The sequence below is a fragment of the Camponotus floridanus genome, unplaced genomic scaffold, assembly GCF_003227725.1.
Source record: "Camponotus floridanus strain SB8 unplaced genomic scaffold, Cflo_v7.5 scaffold110, whole genome shotgun sequence".
Taxonomy (NCBI): domain Eukaryota; kingdom Metazoa; phylum Arthropoda; class Insecta; order Hymenoptera; family Formicidae; genus Camponotus; species Camponotus floridanus.
Genome location: NW_020229227.1, coordinates 620141 through 641317, shown reverse-complemented (window position 1 = coordinate 641317; position 21177 = coordinate 620141). Strand labels below are relative to the sequence as shown.

Below are 21177 nucleotides of genomic sequence, written 5' to 3'. Positions count from 1 at the left end.
AAATTAATTAAACAATTATATATACATATAATAATTTTTATTTATACATAGAACTATTTTTGTTTTATATATAACTTTTTTGAGAAACAATTTTTAAAGATTTTAATTCTTTTTAAAATAATGCGAGTATCTCCGTGGAAAAAAATAAATTATAACGGAAGTAGCTAATAAAACGTCGTGGCACCACGTGATAAGATTGATCATTCTAAGTCAGCTACTATTACGACTGCTAGCCGAAACGCACTATCGCGTTACTTATCGTTTGATTCAAACTGAGTTTTAAGGAATTTATCGAAAATATACGTATGTATATGAATTAATATCAATTCAATTAACACATCAGAATTAGTAGAGTGAAAAAAACAGGTCTAATTCAGGATTCAATGGAAATTGATTGAGTGCAAACGTTTACAAAAAATGCAAATTATGTTTGGAACAATTTTATGTGTTTCAATGAAAGGTTTAGTATTGACAAAGGCAACTATCACGCTGAAGGATTATACCACTTCAAACATCTTCCAGGAAGAAAGTGTTTCCATGTGTCCGGATTTAAATTACACGCAGGTAAGAGATATTTTTCGCTTGATTAAACCAATTGAATGTTATTGCAGTTAATAGTTTAACTAAAAATGAATCCTATTCTAAAAAAGGCATTAAGTCGATTCTCGAATGTATCGGTTTATCTCGAAAATCTCGAAATGTATTGTTGTTTCTTTTCCGTCGCTCTGATTGGTTTTGCATGTTTCATGTCATTTGAGTGTTATTTGTCATTTGACATCGCGAAGGTTATATTGACAGTGCAATACAAAGAATTGATAAATTAATAAGAAAAAATAATTACAAAGAAGTTAATTATGTTCATAAAGTAAGTATATATGTTATTAAATATATATAATATAACAGAATAAAAATAACAATTTTTAAAATTAATGAAGTTTTCTGTCTATTATCTTTTATTATATTCTGTACTATCTACATTATTATATACATACGATAGCACTTTAACAGATTTTTATGTTATTTTTCTTTAATTTTTAAAATTTCTTTATTTTCCTAGATATATATAATAATATTTATTGATACAGTAAGCTTTACTAATGTAAATTTTATTTTATAAAATTAATTTAGAAAGATAGCATCATTTCTTTGCGTTAAGAATAATTATATAACGGTACAGAACTACTATCGAGATAGAAAATCTGTCTAATAAAAAAATTATTCATCAAACATTATTCAAGTTGTATCTATTAACGCTAATATTTCGATCGACAATATATTCAATAACAATCACTAGAATTTATATTAACTTTCATTGTGTATATATTCATTTATATACAATTATGTCCACATATTTTTATAGAGGCATTATCGGTTTATCTACTATCGTTTCATTCTATCATTTCCAGGATTTGTTTGTGTTAAAAATATAATGACAATAGAGAAAATACTTGACAAGGTTAAAAATAAAGAATTTATATAATTTCTAAGACTAATACTTAATAACTGTAAAGAAACAATATTTTTAACCTTCTAATTCTTGAAGTACAAACATTAATAAAACTTTAGTAATATCGGCAAACTTTTGAAAAGAAATTTGAGTTAGTAAAATTGAGAAGAGTTAACTAATCTATCGTGAGAAAGAATCAAATTGTTAAACAAAATTGTTTTAATAATTGCAAACAGCATCACTTTCGCTTGCTAAAAGCTGTTATGAATCTTTATTAACTCTCGTTAACCTATTGATTAATTTTATTTTTGACATTTTATTTTTGAGTTATGTTTGATATACAAGATGCCTGAAAAAAAAATAAAAAATAGATTTTACGATATGAATGAAACTACATCACATTTAATTTATTTCATTTAGGAATGGTATATATTAAACCGGTATTATTAAGCAAACAAAAAACGAATGGCAATTTTTCGTTTAATTTTATAATTTATATAATTTAACATTAAAAGCATCGGAAACGCTTCAACGATATTCACCTAATTTTTTTCGTGTGTTATATTTTATGAAGGATATTTCAATATCCGAGAAAAGTGATCATTATATGCTAAATTTCAAATCTGACCGGAGTCATTCTGATAATACTGGAAGAAATGAGCGAGAAGTCGATGAAGTTACACTTGCAAATATTTCTACCATCCCAGAATCTATCGGTAAGTTGCAGAAAAATGGATAAAACATTAATAACAAAATCTCTGACGAAAAAGTATAAATATAATTTAAATTCAAGAAAAAGTGGAAATCAAATTTAAAAATATCGTTTAGTAGTGAGAAGAATATAAATTCTATTCCATCCAAAAAAAAAATAGAAAGGCATAATATAAACATAACATGGTACATAAAAATTGTCATGATTTAAGGTAAAATCAATTTGATTAATTTGCTACTTTGTTTTGAAGCAGTCGCAAATATTATACTTTTGATTTCTTAAGCTATAGTAATTTATCGAAAAATACTTGGCATCTTATTAAAAGTTATTTATTCATTTTTGTCATCTATTAACAATAACTTTTCTAAATCTTAAATTATTATATTATTTTTTTAAAACTCAATACTGTGCTAATTTTCATATTTTGTAGAGTACATTTATATTTTCTCTTTCCTCTATTTTTACATTGAATTGTTCTTTCTGATATACTGAGATAATCCACTAAATTTTATATATAATTATGTTAATATGTACGATCTCAAAATCTCTAGAAGGCGGTTTGAACAAGCCAACATCTCTCAGAGCATTTGTACAATTCGACAGTCAATTCACAGAAAAAGTAAACGACATTTTTGTGACATTGAGGTAAAGAATCTAAATTCTCAGTTTGTATCTTTCATTTTTGTCTCTTTTTCTTAAATTCAACGACATATACACATAAAAACGTTAAATCTGTTATAATTTTACTAAATATAAAAAGATTGAAATGTTATCCTTTTACAGATGGAACCAACCTAACTTTACTGATGAAATAATACAAGGGTATCAAGTGCAGTGTTCTTTCTTCAAGGATTTTAAAGAAACCTGCGACGATAAAAATATCACAACTACAAAATTGGAGCACACGATGCACAACCTAACATCTAACATGACATATTATTTTCAAGTACGTGCGCATACTAAAATTGTTGTAGGTCCTTACACGGATTTAATCAATGTGTCGACTACACATAAAAATTCATTACCTATAACATTACTTGTAATGTTTGAACGTATGGAAATATTGGACATGGATTTAAACATTATTAATTTAAATATTACTAATTTCGTAATACCAGGGTATGTATACTGATAAAAAATAGTTCTAATTGTCATAAATTATTTTTACTTATAAAGTTAAATTATTATTATTATGCACAAGTTTATTATTATCAACATTATAGTAGTAATGATTATAGTAGTAATAACTGTAAAATTAGAAACCTCAAGTATAATTTTTTACTATAGAATTATAGTTGGCTCCTTTTTTCAGATCTTTTTCATTAAGTGTCATCAACAATGTCGTTTATTGATACAAGAACATAGAATTTATTAGAGTAACGGAAAAGACCTAATGACATTGAAGATTAATGAAAATAATATCACAAAAATAGCTACCTTTCATGGTATTCTACGTAATCTCTGCATTGACTGAGTAGTAAGAAATCTATATTTCACCTGTAATGATTTTACCCACTTTTATATTATAAAGTTTGACTTAACAATGTGGGAAAATGGCATAATTAAATTTGATGAGATTATCAAATTGCAAAATTATATTATCCATTTAAGTGTATCACCGTCTATGGGGTACGTTTATTACCGTTTATCTGAAAAAATAATGTTCTATTAAAGATTTATAAATTTGTAATTTTTCTATAATTTTACGTGGTTTTATAATTAAGATCATAAGTAAAAAATATAATTAGTTATTTTATATTTATGAGATTATAAGATTATAAGATTAACTCGAAATTCTTATAATAACTCAAGGATCGTTGAAAAAAGTGTAGTCGACCAAACTAGCCAGAAATTTTGTTTATTAATACGATGTTTCGACCATATGGTTGTGGTCCTTATCAAATATATACTGGAAAGATTTATAAATAAATTTAACAATTACTTTTCGGTTTGAATAATATAACAAGCACAACGAAATAAAGTGTGAACAATTTTACCGATGTAATAATAATCAGGAGACAGGCATAGACGATAATCTTGCAAAATTGCACAAGTCACATTAACAAAAAAACGTTATTTAGTTAGATTCGAATTTGAGAGAAACTGATGCGTCCGTGTGAGACTTCGTCAAGAAACTAAACACACCAGAGGAAAAATGAAACTACGTGACCTTTATTATTTTGTCATAAATGTTGTTTAAACTATCCGTGTCTTTTTGTAGGTTGATTAGATTATTAAATCTCTTGATAAAAAACATCTCAGCGATCTCTCTTTTTCGAACATACTTTTCGAACATACTTTGCAAAATATTGGGTTTCGACCAATCAAAATCATGTCCGGATTCTAATCTATGTTTGCTAATGACCGAGTGATTAGTTTCATGCAACTTTATATTATTACAATGTTCTTTCACTCGCGTACGTAAATGTCTTTTTGTTTGCTCAATGTATGATAAATTACAATCTTTACAATTTAATTTGTATACAACACTTGTCTTGTCATTATTATGTAAGCTATCTTTACCACACTAATTAAATTATTTAGTTTTTTTGTTATTTTATAGACGACGTTAAAACCACTATTTCGTAAAAGACGGTACAGATCATGACTCGTATTCTCTACGTATGGTATTGTAATGAAATGAGTCTTGTCTGAACGAATAAGATTCACGTCAACAGTATCATTACGGTCGCGATTATTTAAAAAATTAATTCTTTTTTGAATATGTCTATGGATGATATGTTCTGGGAAACAATTATTGATTAAGGTGTCATATACTAGCTTGATATTTCCTTGTTTGAAGCAGTCATTAGATAATAAAATAGCATGGTCAACTAAATTATAGATAGTGTTAATTTTGTATTTATGCGGGTGGTTAGAATAATAATTAATGTACCTCCCAGATCATGTAGGTTTCCTAAACCAATTGGTAATAAGTCTAGTTCCCGACCGAATGACTTTTACATTTAAAAAACTAATCGACGAATCAATCTCCATCTCGTATGTAAATTTCAAGTGTTCGTGGTAGTTATTAAAATTAGTTAACATTTCGTCAATTCTTGTGCGTGGCACTATCGCAAAAATTGCTTTTATTATTTTTAATTTCGCTCCTGGACCTAATTATGGAGCTAATTCGTACTGACTTCTTCCAACATGTCTCTCAACGGTTTGATGATAACTGTACAACGCTTTTGAAATCATGAATAAAGTGCAAACAGAAGATCTATACTTCGAAATAACAATTGATCTTCTTGATTCGTTGCAGAAGACACGACTTGATTCCTACACATATTAATAACATAAAAATTAGCGTCATAGCAACAGCATTAAACGAAAGTTAAGTTAAAGATAATTTTAAGAAAGCGTATCAATACAAGTTATTGAGCTTTGAGATTGAAGATCAAAACATTAATTTAAATTATCTACATAACAAAATTAAAAACATCGAAAAACGACTTTTTGAATGCTTACCACATGATTTAGTGACTACTTTTTTTGAATTAAATAGACATAGACTTACATCATTTGACTATAGCATAAAAAACAACTCAATTAAGAAGTTCAACAATTTGAAACAAAAATACAACACTTGTTTACATTCTTTTTCAAACATTGACAAGTCTAAGTGATTTGTTAACATCAGCAGCAAGGACATACCTGACACAGTTTCTGATTTTTTGATGAAAATTTTGCGTTGCCTATAGAACAGAATTTAAAAAATGATCGCATTAATTATGTTTTGGACGTGGTCAAGAGCTTTGAAGTGAATAGCAATATTCTGCCCACTGACGTTATTGAAACAACTAGGATTTACGTGGTTAATATCCTTCAAAGATTTCTTTGTACCGAGAAACATATTAATTATTCAGACAGATGTATCCTCAACTCGTTCGCTGTCTCCAGGAGGTATTTACGCGAAAATAATAATGATATTATGGTAACGAGAGCCGACAAGGGTCAGATTAATGTCGTTATGGACAAAAAAGATTATTTTGACAAGATGGACTTGCTGTTGGGTGACCAAACCACATATAAAGAATTAAATAAGGATCCTCTGAAAAGACTGACAAATAAGATCAATGAGTTGGTCAAATTATGGCGCAAGAATAATTTGATTAATGAGTTGACATATAAAAACTTAAATTGTACGAACGAAAATTTACCGCGTTGTTACGGTCTGCCGAAGATCCATAAAGAAGGTTTTCCGTTGAGAATTATCATATCTGCTCTGGGAAACCCGGTATATAATATCTCCAGTTACATCCAAAGTATTCTGTATAAATCGATAAAGAAACCAAATTCATTCATTAAAGATGGTTGGTCCTTCGTCGAGAATATCAAAAATACAACTATTAATGATGACAACATCATGATCTCGTTGGATGTAACTTCGCTATTTACAAACGTCCCAAAAGAGTTAGTTGTAAATGCCATAAGAATAGTTGGGATAATATTGCAAAAAACACAAAATTTAACTTATCTCAATTTTTATATGCAATAGAAGCGATTTTCGATTCAACTTGTTTTTCGTTTAACGGACGTTTTTATGAACAGATCTTCGGCACTCCCATGGGTTCTCCGCTTTCACCTATTTTAGCAGATATGGTGATGGACGATTTGGAGACACAATGCTTAAATTCATTGAATTTTGCCGTTCCTATTTATTATAGATTTGTGGACGATGTTTTTGCGATAGTGCCACGCACAAGAATTGACGAAATGTTAACTAATTTTAATAACTACCACGAACGCTTGCGATTTACTTACGAGATGGAGATTGATTCGTCGATTAGTTTTTTAAATGTAAAAGTCATTCGGTCAGGAACTAGACTTATTACCAATTGGTTTAGGAAACCTACATGATCTGGGAGGTACATTAATTATTATTCTAACCACCCGCATAAATACAAAATTAACACTATCTATAATTTAGTTGACCATGCTATTTTATTATCTAATGACTGCTTCAAACAAGGAAATATCAAGCTAGTATATGACACCTTAATCAATAATTGTTTCCCAGAACATATCATCCATAGACATATTCAAAAAAGAATTAATTTTTTAAATAATCGCGACCGTAATGATACTGTTGACGTGAATCTTATTCGTTCAGACAAGACTCATTTCATTACAATACCATACGTAGAGAATACGAGTCATGATCTGTACCGTCTTTTACGAAATAGTGGTTTTAACGTCGTCTATAAAATAACAAAAAAACTAAATAATTTAATTAGTGCGGTAAAGATAGCTTACATAATAATGACAAGACAAGTGTTGTATACAAATTAAATTGTAAAGATTGTAATTTATCATACATTGGGCAAACAAAAAGACATTTACGTACGCGAGTGAAAGAACATTGTAATAATATTGTATAAAGTTACATGAAACTAATCACTCAGTCATCAGCAAACATAGATTAGAATCGAGACATGATTTTGACTGGTCGAAACCCAATATTTTGCATAGCGAAAAGTGTGTTCGAAAAAGAGAGATCGCTGAGAGTTCTTTATCAAGAGATTTAATAATCTAATCAACCTACAGAAAGACACGGATAGTTTAAACAACACTTATGACAAAATAATAAAAGTCACGTAACTTCGTTTTTCCTCTGGTTGTGTTTAGTTGACGAAGTCTCACACGGACGCATCAGTTTCTCTCAAATTTGAATCTAGTTAAATAACGTTTTTTGTTAATGTGACTTGTGCAGTTTTGCAAGATTATCGTCTATGTCTGTCTCCTGATTATTATTACATCGGTAAAATTGTTCACACTATTTCGTTGTGCTTGTTATATTATTCAAAACCGTAAATTAATTGTTAAATTTACCAGGAGTGTAAATTGAAGTTTGCCGGTTTTTACAGTAGGTGTCGCTAGCAGGATGTAGGCATTTCTATGATTTGTTATATACACGATTGTTTTCTATTGACATTAACCTCCAAAAACACCCAAGTCTCATTCTGTCAAAATAATAGCGTCATAGTCGTTTATATCAATGAATATGTCGAGTTTCGTTCCAAATAAAGAGCATTTGCGGCATTCGTTGCTTTTATTATTTCATCAAAAGAAAAAAGCAGCTGAAGCACATCGTTTGCTAGTAGAAACTTATGGTGAGCATGCTCCAGTGATTAGAACATGTGAGACATGGTTTCGTCAATTTAAAAGTGGAGATTTCGATTTGAAAGACAATGAACATCCTGGTGCAGCGAAAAGGTTTGAAGACGAGGATTTGCAGGTGTTGTTGGATGAAGACCCAACCCAATCACAACAAATATTGGCAGAAAAACTTAATGTGTCCCGAGTAGCAATTTGCCAACGTTTAAAAGCCTTGGGAAAAATCCAGAAGTATGGAAAATGGGTGCCACACGCATTGAACGACAGGCAAATGGAACATCGAAAAACCATTTGTGAAATGCTGCTTCAACGGTTCGAAAGGAAGTCTTTTTTGCATCGGATTGTCACGGGTGACGAGAAGTGGATTTTTTTTGACCCGAAGCGAAAAAGATCATGGCTTTCACCTGGTGAAGCCACCCCATCCACTGCAAAGCCCAATCGCTTTGGCCGTAAGACAATGCTCTGTGTTTGGTGGGACCAGAATGGTGTGGTGTACCACGAACTATTAAAACCTGGTGAAACGGTAAATACGGATCGCTACCGACAACAAATGATCAATTTGAATCATGCGTTGATCGAAAAACGACCTGAATGGGCCCGAAGACATGGCAAAGTTATTTTGCAACATGACAACGCGCCGTCTCATACCGCTAGATCCGTAAAGGACACATTAAAAACACTTAATTGGGAAATATTATCGCACCCGCCGTACTCTCCAGACCTCGCCCCGTCCGACTTCCACCTTTTCGCATTGATGGGGCACTCACTTGCAGAGCAGCACTTCGTCAATTTTGAAGAAGTTGAAAAATGGCTCGTCGAATGGTTTTCCTCGAAAGAGAAAAAGTTTTTTTGGAATGGTATCCATAATTTGCCTGAAAGATGGACGAAATGTGTAGAATCAAATGGTCAATACTTTGAATAAAAATATTTTGAGATTCCCCTGAAAATTATGTGTTTTTTTTAACGAAAAAACCGGCAAACTTCAACTTACACTCCTGGTATTTATAAATCTTTCCAGTATACAGGGTGTCCGTCGATTTTCGACCTTAATGAAATAAATAAGTAGATTGGCTCGAATTAACAAGAAATGACCGATATTGCTTATGGGATTGTCGCATTAATTAACGAAATATTAAATAAAAAAGATCGGCCAATCTGCGTGAGTAAAAGCGCGCGGCGACGAGAGTCGTCCCACCGTAATCCGATACTACGAACGCGGCGAAGCGGTGGGCGGGTCGCTCTCCGAGACATGATGGTGGTTTTGCGTATATCGCAATACCGCGCCGAAAAATGACCCGTCCCTCCTTTTTGTGGCGAGAAAATGATGCGCTATCATTTCCACACCACCTTGCGGTAGATAGCATGGTGCGCTTTTTTTATAGTGGTTTCCCCCATAGGCCTATTCCACTCTCAATTTAAAAATTATTCAAAATGCTATTTACTATACGCTGAATATATCGTAAATGTAAAAAATTAATGGTGACAGTACTTTTACAAAAATTGATTCGTGGTTGAAAATCCCTCGATAAAATGTATTGCACGCGTTGATAATGTGATACGATGATAAAATTCTTCAAGAATCTTTTCTTCATTTCGTACACGAAGACACACTGCTGGACCGGTTATTCCGATATTATGCACGACACTCAGTTTCACATAATTATTGCACAACACGTAAAATTGTACGGCCACTTGGTTTTCGTGGACGCCCGAGAAATGATTCCATGTAAATTGTGGCCGCACGATAAGTATTTTCTCCCGCTAGTCCGTATGCCACAATCATATCCGTATATTCCTGCAGAGTACACTTCACTTTCTCTGTTAATTTATTACGCAAACACAAGATTTTTATTAAAACGTCTTAGCTCTCGCACGCTGTTACCAGACTGCGTACGCCAGCAGCACGCAACTACAGCTGACAGCTGAGCGGACATGTGAGTGTAAGCGTATGTGTGAGTTCGACGCCTGCGCACTATGATTACACTCGCATGTCCGCTCAGCTGTAGTTGCGTGCTGCTGGCGTACGCAGTCTGGTAACAGCGTGCGAGAGCTAAGACGTTTTAATAAAAATCTTGTGTTTGCGTAGTAAATTAACAGAGAAAGTGAAGTATACTCTGCAGGAATATACGGATATGATTGTGGCATATGACTAGCGAGAGAAAATACTTATCGTGCGGCCGCAATTTACATGGAATCATTTCTCGGGCGTGCACGAAAACCAAGTGGCCGTACAATTTTTTGTGCAATAATTATGTGAAACTGAGTGTCGTGCATAATATCGGGATAACCGGTCCAGCAGTGCGTCTTCGTGTACGAGATGAAGAAAAGATTCTTGAAGAATTTTATCATCGTATCACATTATCAACGCGTGCATACATTTTATCGAGGGATTTTCAACCACGAATCAATTTTTGTAAAGGTACTGTCACCATTAATTTTTTACATTTACGATATATTCAGCGTATAGTAAATAGCATTTTGAATAATTTTTAAATTGAGAGTGGAATAGGCCTATTGGGGAAACCACTAAAAAAAAAGCGCACCATGCTATCTACCGCAAGGTGGTGTGGAAATGATAGCGCATCATTTTCTCGCCACGAAAAGGAGGGACGGGTCATTTTTCGGCGCGGTATTGCGATATATCGCAAACCACCATCATGTCTCGGAGAGCTACCCGCCCACCGCTTCGCCGCATTCGTAGTATCGGATTACGGTGGGACAACTCTCGTCGCCGCGCGCTTTTACTCACGCAGATTGGCCAATCTTTTTTATTTAATATTTCGTTAATTATTGCGACAATCCCAAAACAATACAGGTCATTTCTTCTTAATTCGAGCCAATCTACTTATTTATTTCATTTAGGTCGAAAATCGACGGACACCCTGTATACTTGATAAGGACCACAACCATATGGTCGAAACGTCGTATTAATAAACAAATTTCTGGCTAGTTTGGTCGACTACACTTTTTTTAACGATCCTTGGATTTTCTGACTAGCGACATAAAGTTATTTTATAAATTATAAATAATACATTCCTTGGGGCGGGGGAGGAAGGTTAGCATCCATTTAAATAGCATACAATAAAAGCTCATATTTGGTGATATGCCACGTTTAATTTTTTTTGAATAGCTTATTGAACATGTAAGTTTATTTAAAAAATTTATTTTTTATTCTTTTATTCCATCATATCAAACATTGTTATTATTTACCAACTTATTAATTATGTCGTCAACTATGTACTAACTTACTCAATTTATGTAAATGAATTTCAATGATGCCGGACGATATATTTTTGAAAAATATTCTCCGGGGAAATATTCTACGAAGCAATTTTTGGAAGTGATGGATGCATAGATATAATAAGTATTTTTTATTATAAGCTTCTTAAAAAATAAAGTGTATCAAATTTTGCAGGAAAATGATGTGGAAATTCTTAAAAATAGATTTCGCAACGCGTGTGCAGAAATCACTTCTTTCATGATAAAACGAGTGAGAGACATTTTCATGGACAGGATTGCTCGTTGTTTAGAAAAAAATAGTGATTGCATCAATTTTTATAATTTATTACATTTAAAGATAAAAAATATTATTCATTATAAGTATTTTTTATTATATTTGTTCAAATTTACTTACTAAACTATTTATATTATTTTTTATTCAAATTTTGTTTTTTTATTTTATATAATATTTTATAATTATTAAATAAATATTTTATTTATATTATTATTATTATTATTCTTATATATTATTATTTTATTTATATTATTAAATTTAACAACTGTTCACCACAGAGTGATAAAAGCCGATTTCTCTTTTTTTATTCCTCTTCGAACTTGCTTTTTGATCTTATTTTGCGAGCTTAATAAAGCATGCCCCTAGTGGGCAGATAGGCAACCCGATTGATGTATATTGTTGGAAACACCCTGTATTCAGGGTATCGCAGATCATCCGTATCAGTCGAATATCTCAAAAACTAAGTACGGCAGATAAAAATATTTCAGACAAAAGTTATAAAGTTGAAAGGGAGCCATAAGATGGTGTCATTAATTTGACCTTGGAAAGCCGTTTGAAGGTCACCTTTAATTTTTTAAACGAAATTTTCTATTTTTTTACGAACATTAATTGTTCGCGAAAAATTTTTTTAAGACATATGCACATATGCCAAGTTATAGATTCTCTTGGTTTGAGACTTCTATAACAACCCCTTTACCCCCCTGGAGAGATGTAGACAGGAAAAATATCGGGGCGAAGTCGCTGAATCGGGAATCGAACCCGAATCTTTCGCTTGCCGGGCGACTGCTCTTACCACTGAGCTATTCAGCCCCACATCGATACTTCTCCTGTACGTTTTTATTAATCGGTGGAAATAATGAGAACACGATAGTTAGCTCGACGTGTAATTCTAAATAAATTGGTATATAATTCGGCTCTATGTATTTAAACAACGTAATAATTAAGTAACGAGCACTAAGAGCCCAACAAACGCGGATGGCAATGCGTAAATTTTTACGAACATTAATTGTTCGCGAAAAATTTTTTTAAGACATATGCACATATGCCAAGTTATAGATTCTCTTGGTTTGAGACTTCTATAACAACCCCTTTACCCCCCTGGAGAGATGTAGACAGGAAAAATATCGGGGCGAAGTCGCTGAATCGGGAATCGAATCCGAGTCTTTCGCTTGCCGGGCGACTGCTCTTACCACTGAGCTATTCAGCCCCACACCGATACTTCTCCTGTACGTTTTTATTAATCGGTGGAAATAATGAGAACACGATAGTTAGCTCGACGTGTAATTCTAAATAAATTGGTATATAATTCGGCTCTATGTATTTAAACAACATAATAATTACATAGTTTAAATACATAGAGCCGAATTATATACCAATTTATTTAGAATTACACGTCGAGCTAACTATCGTGTTCTCATTATTTCCACCGATTAATAAAAACGTACAGGAGAAGTATCGGTGTGGGGCTGAATAGCTCAGTGGTAAGAGCAGTCGCCCGGCAAGCGAAAGACTCGGATTCGATTCCCGATTCAGCGACTTCGCCCCGATATTTTTCCTGTCTACATCTCTCCAGGGGGGTAAAGGGGTTGTTATAGAAGTCTCAAACCAAGAGAATCTATAACTTGGCATATGTGCATATGTCTTAAAAAAATTTTTCGCGAACAATTAATGTTCGTAAAAATTTACGCATTGCCATCCGCGTTTGTTGGGCTCTTAGTGCTCGTTACTTAATTATTATGTTGTTTAAATACATAGAGCCGAATTATATACCAATTTATTTCTATTTTTTATTATTTATTCTTGTAGCTTATCTCAAGAGCTTTCGAAAACACTATAATAAAGTATTTCTTTATACCAAGCCAACATCCACCCAAAGATGTGGGGGCAAAACATTGTGTTTCGTCATCTATTGACGTAATTAAAGGTTAACTATCCATTTGATATCAATGCTGTTTGATATCAATCCAGTTGCAATGCAGCGGAAATTAAATCAATCTTTAAATTTTATCTCGTAAATATTGTAGTTCTAAGAAGTGACGTAGAAAAGATGATATATTGAATAAATATTGTTGTTATATGTATTATCTACCTGATAGAAATAACTTATTGTTAATTAATGAAAAAGATTGTAGATGAATATGCATGTATTAATACTTGAATGTTTGTTTTCTTACAATACTCATTAGATATACAACATGTGTACTTTTGTATTTTATATACATATTATATAAGTTCTGCACACTTTTTAATATTAATCATTTTGTAAATTCATAAATGTTAACGCACAAGTGTAATTTTCTTTTTAAGATATTTTTATATTATGTTATGGAATTTTTTCCTATTTCAAACTGTACATATAAATATTTGTACTGTGACGTTGCCGTCACGACGGACGTCCACCCGCTAAAAAGACTGCGTGACGCGAGCCGTGCGGCCGCGCCGGTCGAGAGATCGAGAGCCCCGCCGGGATTTTCAGAGAGGCGAGTGCGTTCGTTTATAAACAAAAGCATTGTTACTAATCCTATTTGTCGAAATTATATTGTTCCTGAGGCCATAAATCTTCAACGAAGATTTACCTGGAAGTCTACAAGAAAAGCGGCCTTGCCGAATCATCACCCGCCGAATCATCATCAAAACATTGGCCGTGAAAAACAAGGGTCGGCGATACTCGAGCAGCCTCGCACAATTTCGGTCCATCGGCCCAGCATCCCAGGGCCGGCCATCATTGACGGGCGCCGAAAGCACCCCGCGAAGAAGCTAAATCTTCTCGGAAAAATCAGGAAGAGGCGCTGCCCTCCGCTGGAGAGAGACGAAGGCCGCAAAGAACGGCCCTGACAGGAGATTTCCCGAGCACCTGGCGATGAAAAACGCGCCGGAACAGCGGACCGGCGGAGGCGCGGGACCGCGGGCGCACGATGCGTCCTTGCGCCGCGCTCGAAAATTCGAGCGTGCAGGAACGGGCTTATCACCCCTCTCGATGGGGTGCGGGGCGATTAGTTAAGAATAAATACAGCGGTTCCGAGAGAATGAGAAGACTTGTTCTACGAAAGTTTCGGCGACATTTAAGAGAGAGTATATCGCGAACGCTCAGCACGGAAAAGGACGAATTGGCGGAAGCAAAGGAGACGAGTTCAACGGTGAGGTCACCCGGCTATCTTGAGTTTTATTTCGAAAATTTGTACGTCGTCCACCGATACGGCTCGCGGGTCGACCCCTCTGGCCGGTCGCGATTAGTGTTTCGTTTGCGTAAATTTCGCAGTAGTGAAAAGAAGTCGAGTGCGACCGTAGTCAAGGGGCGACAGTGATCCGTCGATCAGTCTCACCCGATATACTCGTTCGCCTCTCCGTTATCCGTGTGACGCGCGTTAGTGCAGAATTTTTACCTCGAGGCTATCGCCGGTCGGAGTGGAGCGACTCGATTGTAAGTGCTGTCGACCGCCACCCCAGGGGAAACGTTCCGCGACAGTTTGAGCGGCAAATTGGTGAGTACCTTGGAAATTGTGAACAGCGGACCGGAAGTTGCGCGACCAAAACGGGCCTCGATTCTCGACCATCTCTCTCTACGTGCGTTCTCTTTTCTTGCGACTCGCAGTCCGCTGACCGCGGACGTGCGAACCATCGGCTGTCGGGGGCGTAAGCTGTCGACACCCGCCGTGCCGTGTGTGCATCGGCGGGAACGCCTTATCGTTGCGACACGCGAATTCCGCGTTCCGATCGACTAGAGATTGCCGTTCTTGCAGTAGGTTGCAGCGTCTTGGCGTTATCTCTGTTACTGCAATTAAAGAATATAAAGTATCAAATGTTCATTTCCGCTCTCGATAATTCTAAGATCTCGTATTTCTTTCTGTTTTTCGTACTCGTAATAGCGCGCCTCGTTCGGTTCTCCGAAATCGTCAGCGCTCACGCGCTTCTTTTCGTTCTTCGTAATTGCAAGAGCTCGCGCCTTTCTTTCAGTTCTCAGTAATTGTAATCTTCGGTGCGCTTCTCGCTATTCTCCGTAATAATAGAGTTTCGCGCATTCGAGCCTGTTTGCTGTAATTATAAAGCCTTGCGGATTTGGCTCGGTTTACCACTATTATACCGTCTTAGCTTTCTTTTCGATTAGTTATCTCGAGCGAACATTTGCGGTGAATCACGTCTCATTATTCCGGTTATTTTTGATTGTATTTTATATTTTATTTGGTTGTCGTTAATCGAAGTATTGTGAACCTCGTTGCGATCTGATTTGTCATTCGATTGGACTTGTATGTTTTTCTCTCATTTATTTTTTTATTTTATTAATAAATCTATTATATTGTCTAGTTAAATTCGCGTAATTTATTTGAAGGTTCGTCCCCCTGTGATCATAGATATCCGTTTCTGTGTCTCTCGCGCATCGAATTAATTAATTGGCTCGCTCGAAGAACCCCTCCCCTCTACCGTTAGGCGAGCTAGTCAGCCCGTGGCAAAGGAGGCTAACATCTTTCGCGCTGTGTAAAAATTTCGTAGAAAACTGATGCGTGAAAGACCGCATCTGGCGTCCAAGATCGAGATATCGAACTGCCTCCGCACCGCCGCGGCCCGCGCGAGCACCCTTCATCCCCGTTCCTCCGAGCGCGGAAATCGTACATTACTCCTGTGTTTGACGGCGTTCTATCCGGCCAAAAATTAGAACATAGAAGGAGAAAAGCGTCGCAGTACATATATTTATCATTGCTGTGGAGAGAATAAATTTTTATAAATCTATAAAATATTTGAAAATCTATTATCATGCATAAATTTAAAAAAAAGACCATTATATAAATACTTGTTTAATTATTCTTAGTTATTCTTGACACACCGAATTATTCTGAATTCTTCTTAGCAAAATGTTTCTTTAAAAATATAAAAATAATTTCGAAAATAAAAATGTTGTATATCATTTAATATATGAATGGACTGAACAAGTCACAAAAGGAGACCAGAGCATTAAAAAATCACTTTTTTGAAAAAAGTCATTGATTTATAACGGGGAAAAGAGAGAATTTGATTGGACTAATGCACTAATGCACACTAGTGCATATAAAATTGTCGTATATAAAATTACAATAATATAATTAAAATAATAAAGTAATTAATATTATTAGTTTTTTATATTATATATTATATTAAGTATATTATGTTAAGTTAATATTAAGTAAAATTATATTATATACGTTATTATAAGATTATTCGATGCAAATAATAACTCGTACAATTATTTTATTTATTTTAGTTATTTATGTGCTATTAGAAATTTGTTTATTTATTCATACTAGAATTACAAGATTTATATTAAAAACACTATGTATTGATTCAAACTGCATTATATGAATGTTACAGAAAACGTATATAAATAGCTTTTTTAAATCCATTATTACTTTTCTTATAATCAGAATATCTTTTTATATAGTAAACGTGCCTTTTATGCCAAAGAGAAGATATTCAGAAATAAATTAATATGAAAGTTTATAATAAAATTCATTAAACAATTATATACACATATAATTATTTTTATTTATACACTGAACTATTTTCGTTTTACACATATATATCATTTATGTCAGATAATTTTTAAAAATTTTAATTCTCTTTGAAATAACGCGAATATCTCCGTGGAAAAAAATAAATTACAAACGGAATGCAGTTAATAAGACGTTATGGCAACACATGATCAGATTGATCATTCGAAGTCAGTTAGTATTGCGATCGCTAGCCAAATACACTACCGCGTTACTTATCGTTTGATTCAAACTGCATCATATGAATATCATAAAAAATTGTGTACGAATAGTGGATTTTAAAAGCATACGTAGTAACACAATTGTATATAGTAACACAATCGTACGAATTGTCATAATTATATATTTAATAAAACCAAAGATATAATAAATATTCAAGTGAATTCGATTACACGCTGCGTGTGCTTAAATATGGCTGAAAATGTTACAAGATCTATAATTCTATAACTTCCCCGACTAGAAATTGGCCCGATATGTCATAAGGACCTGGCCGGGCATTCTTAAGGCATGCCTTACTAAGGCTAACCGATTAGGTTCTTATTATTACCCAATCAAGTAATCATAGCAAAGCTGAAAGCAAAGTTTAATCATGTAATCTGATTAGGTCATGATGAGAACTCTGTATATATGACTCATCAGAAAATATAAAAAATTTTATAAGATTACTTAAGTGGGTCTCGACCAGGACATGTTGCCTTTTTCTATCCGAAATTTAGTAGAATTATTTAATCAGGTCCTGATAAGGATAATGTATATATGCCTCGTCGAAAAATATAAAAAACAAAATTCAAATGCAAAATTTTATAAAAGGTTACAAAAGCGGGCTCCAATCAGGACATGTTGCCGTTTTCTATTCGAAATTTGGTGCAATTATTTAGTCAGGTCCTGATAAGAATAATGTATATATGCCTCGTCGGAAATATATTATAATATTATATATATATATATATATATATATATATATTATATATATATTATTATTATATTATAATATTATTTTATATTATTATACTATATTATTTAATTATTTATATTATATTATATTATTTTTTACTTATAAATTTTGATTAAAGTTTGCCATTAATGATATAATATTAATATAATATTACTATCATTAACGATATCACGTAGAATCGATATCGCACGCTCAGTCCCGTATGACTAATGGACTGATCTGTCATCTGTTATTGATTTTTTCTTATGAAAATGATTTTTTCTTATAAAAAATCAATAACAGACAAAATAATAGACATACTTCACATAGTGTACTGCATTGTTCCAAGACGTTTGCCAGTTAAGGTTATTAGTGCAATATTATGGATTTATTTGATAGAAGATTAGCAAGAAAACGTGTTTCAACACGTTTAAGAGTCCAAAAATATCGTGTGCTTCGAAAAAAAAGTCGAAACGAAAATTATGCGGAACACAACATAATAGTGTCATCAAGTGCGTCATCTGAAGAATCGGAATTGCTTCAAGTTGATAATTTACAACAACAAAACTATTTTGACAGCGACATACAGACAGAGTCAGCGATTGAAGTACAAAACCATTTTCATTTAGAAAACGAGACAAATATATCATTAGATAATGATAATACTGAGGAAAGTGATATTCGAGAAGACGTGTCAGAAGATGATTTGGATATGTCAGAAAATGAGTCTGCAAATATTTCTTCATCAGTTTCAAATTCGTCAGTCGAACAAAAATCAAATAATATTATAAATGATCTTCGAGAATGGGCAATTCAATTTCCGCCACTTCCCCATTCTCGCTTAGATGGTTTATTAAATATATTACGACCCATCTTACCTGAATTACCAAAAAGCTCTAAAACATTTTTACAAACTACAAGTGAAAATTATAAAATTGAGAAAACTAGATGAAAATGATAATGGTTTATTTGTATATTTTGGTCTAACTTCACACCTTGTAAAATATCTTAATCCTGATTTACATTTAAATTTAATAGAGTTGATTATAAATGTAGATGGTTTGCCACTATTTAAGTCCAGTTCAATAAGTTTTTGGCCAATTTTATGTAAAATTTTCCACCAACCTGATGTTTTATAAACCATTTCCGGTTGCAATTTATTGTGGAAATCAAAAACCAGAAAATACCCAAAAATATTTTGAAAAGTTTGTTGAGGAAATCAATCTGCTCCAATCTGAAGGAATAAATGTAAATAATAAAGTATTTCAAGTTCGTATTAAAGCTTTTATTTGTGATAGGCCAGCTCGTTCATTTATAAAATGTATAAAAAATGCTAACGGATTTTGGGGCATGTGAACGTTGTTCACATCGGACTATTTATCCAGGTGGTAATTATGAAAGAAGAACGAGTAGTTCCTTCAGAGAGCAAGTAAATAGCGAACATCACAAAGGAATATCTCCTTTAATTAATATTCACCCACCAATTGACATGATAAACAGTTTTCCACTTGATGCAATGCATCTCCTTTATTTAGGAGTTATGAAGAAACTATTGGACTGCTGGTTGGAAGGTACAGAGGACAAACGATATATTAAAAAATTATCGTACAATTCAAAAAACACCAATTGTCTTCTCTGTTATAAAAATTCAACAGTATATCCCAGAGGAATTCCAAAAAACAACTCGATCCCTATCAGAATTTAAAAATTTAAGGCTACTGAATATCATTTCCTTTTATTGTATATTGGACCAATTATTTTCAAAAAAATTTTACCAGAAGATTATATAAACATTTTATGATTCTTCACGCTGCTATTCGGATTTTGTCGGGAAAAGACACAGCCACTAAAACACTGTACGCATGCCCGAAACTTATTAAAAAAAATTTGTACATCTCACAGCAAAATTTTATGGAAAGGAATTTTTAATTGGTAACGTCCACAATCTACTGCACATTGAGGATGATGTGTCATTCATGCAATGTCCTCTATCTGACATTACATCATTTCCGTTCGAAAACACATTAGAAAAAATGAAGAAATTATTACGTAGTGGCAATAAACCTTTATCGCAAATATGCCATCGTTACAATGAAATATCTTGTATTCCTCAAGTGCAACCAAATGTATCATATGGAATTAAAGTTCTAAAAAAATCAAGCTGTCAAAATTCAGGAAAAATAAATATAAAAAAATTAAAATATAAAGATGTGCTCTTAACAACAAAATCACCTAATAACACAGTTTTACTTTTTAATGGCAGTATAATACAAATTAATAATATTTATCTTCCGGAGAATCAAACGCATATGGAACACATAGAAATTTTGGTGTATTTTAAAAAAAAAGAATCTATGTATAATTATCCATGCAATTCAAAATATTTATCAGCATGGACTGTACGAAAGAAATGGAAAGATTGGCACATATAAAGTTAAATGAGATACAGGAAAAAAATGATGATAATATCAATCTCAGTGTAGGTCGGAAAAAGAAAAAATTTATCTATTTAGCACTATACATATGTAAGAAACAAGTTACAATTTGAACATGTTGCTTCATGGACTGAGACGTCCACTGAGCGTCGGCATATATTTAGGCTTAACAACCAAATGTTTGTAAAAATGTCTTAATATATATCTTGCTCCCGCCTGTCGCATCATAAATAGCACAATAAAAATTATAAATTCTTACATTTTTGCATCTTTCAAGGTAAGTGTTAATTAAATTAAAAAAATTGTTTTTTATATTATTTATTTCCTATAAAAAATTCATGAGTTATAAAAATATTTTTTTACAATTGCAGATGAGTGTGATTTATAAAATATAGGTTAATTGAATTTAAAGGCATAAGAAATAATGTTAAAAGTGTTGATATTGTGTCGAAGGAATGGATTCATGTGGGATGTTAAAAAAATGCATTCTTATGTC

General features: G+C 33.0%; 1 protein-coding gene across 1 annotated transcript in view; it reads left to right on the top strand.

The window, feature by feature from the left end:
• The first annotated feature begins 2679 nt into the window (after nucleotides 1-2679).
• LOC112639592 (proto-oncogene tyrosine-protein kinase ROS-like) overlaps nucleotides 2680-21177 on the top strand; it is an 85848-nt gene continuing 67350 nt past the window's right edge. Inside the window, exon 1 of the mRNA XM_025414132.1 lies at nucleotides 2680-2804. Within this exon, the coding sequence (XP_025269917.1) occupies nucleotides 2680-2804 (125 nt within the window). The remainder of the gene's footprint in view (nucleotides 2805-21177) is intronic.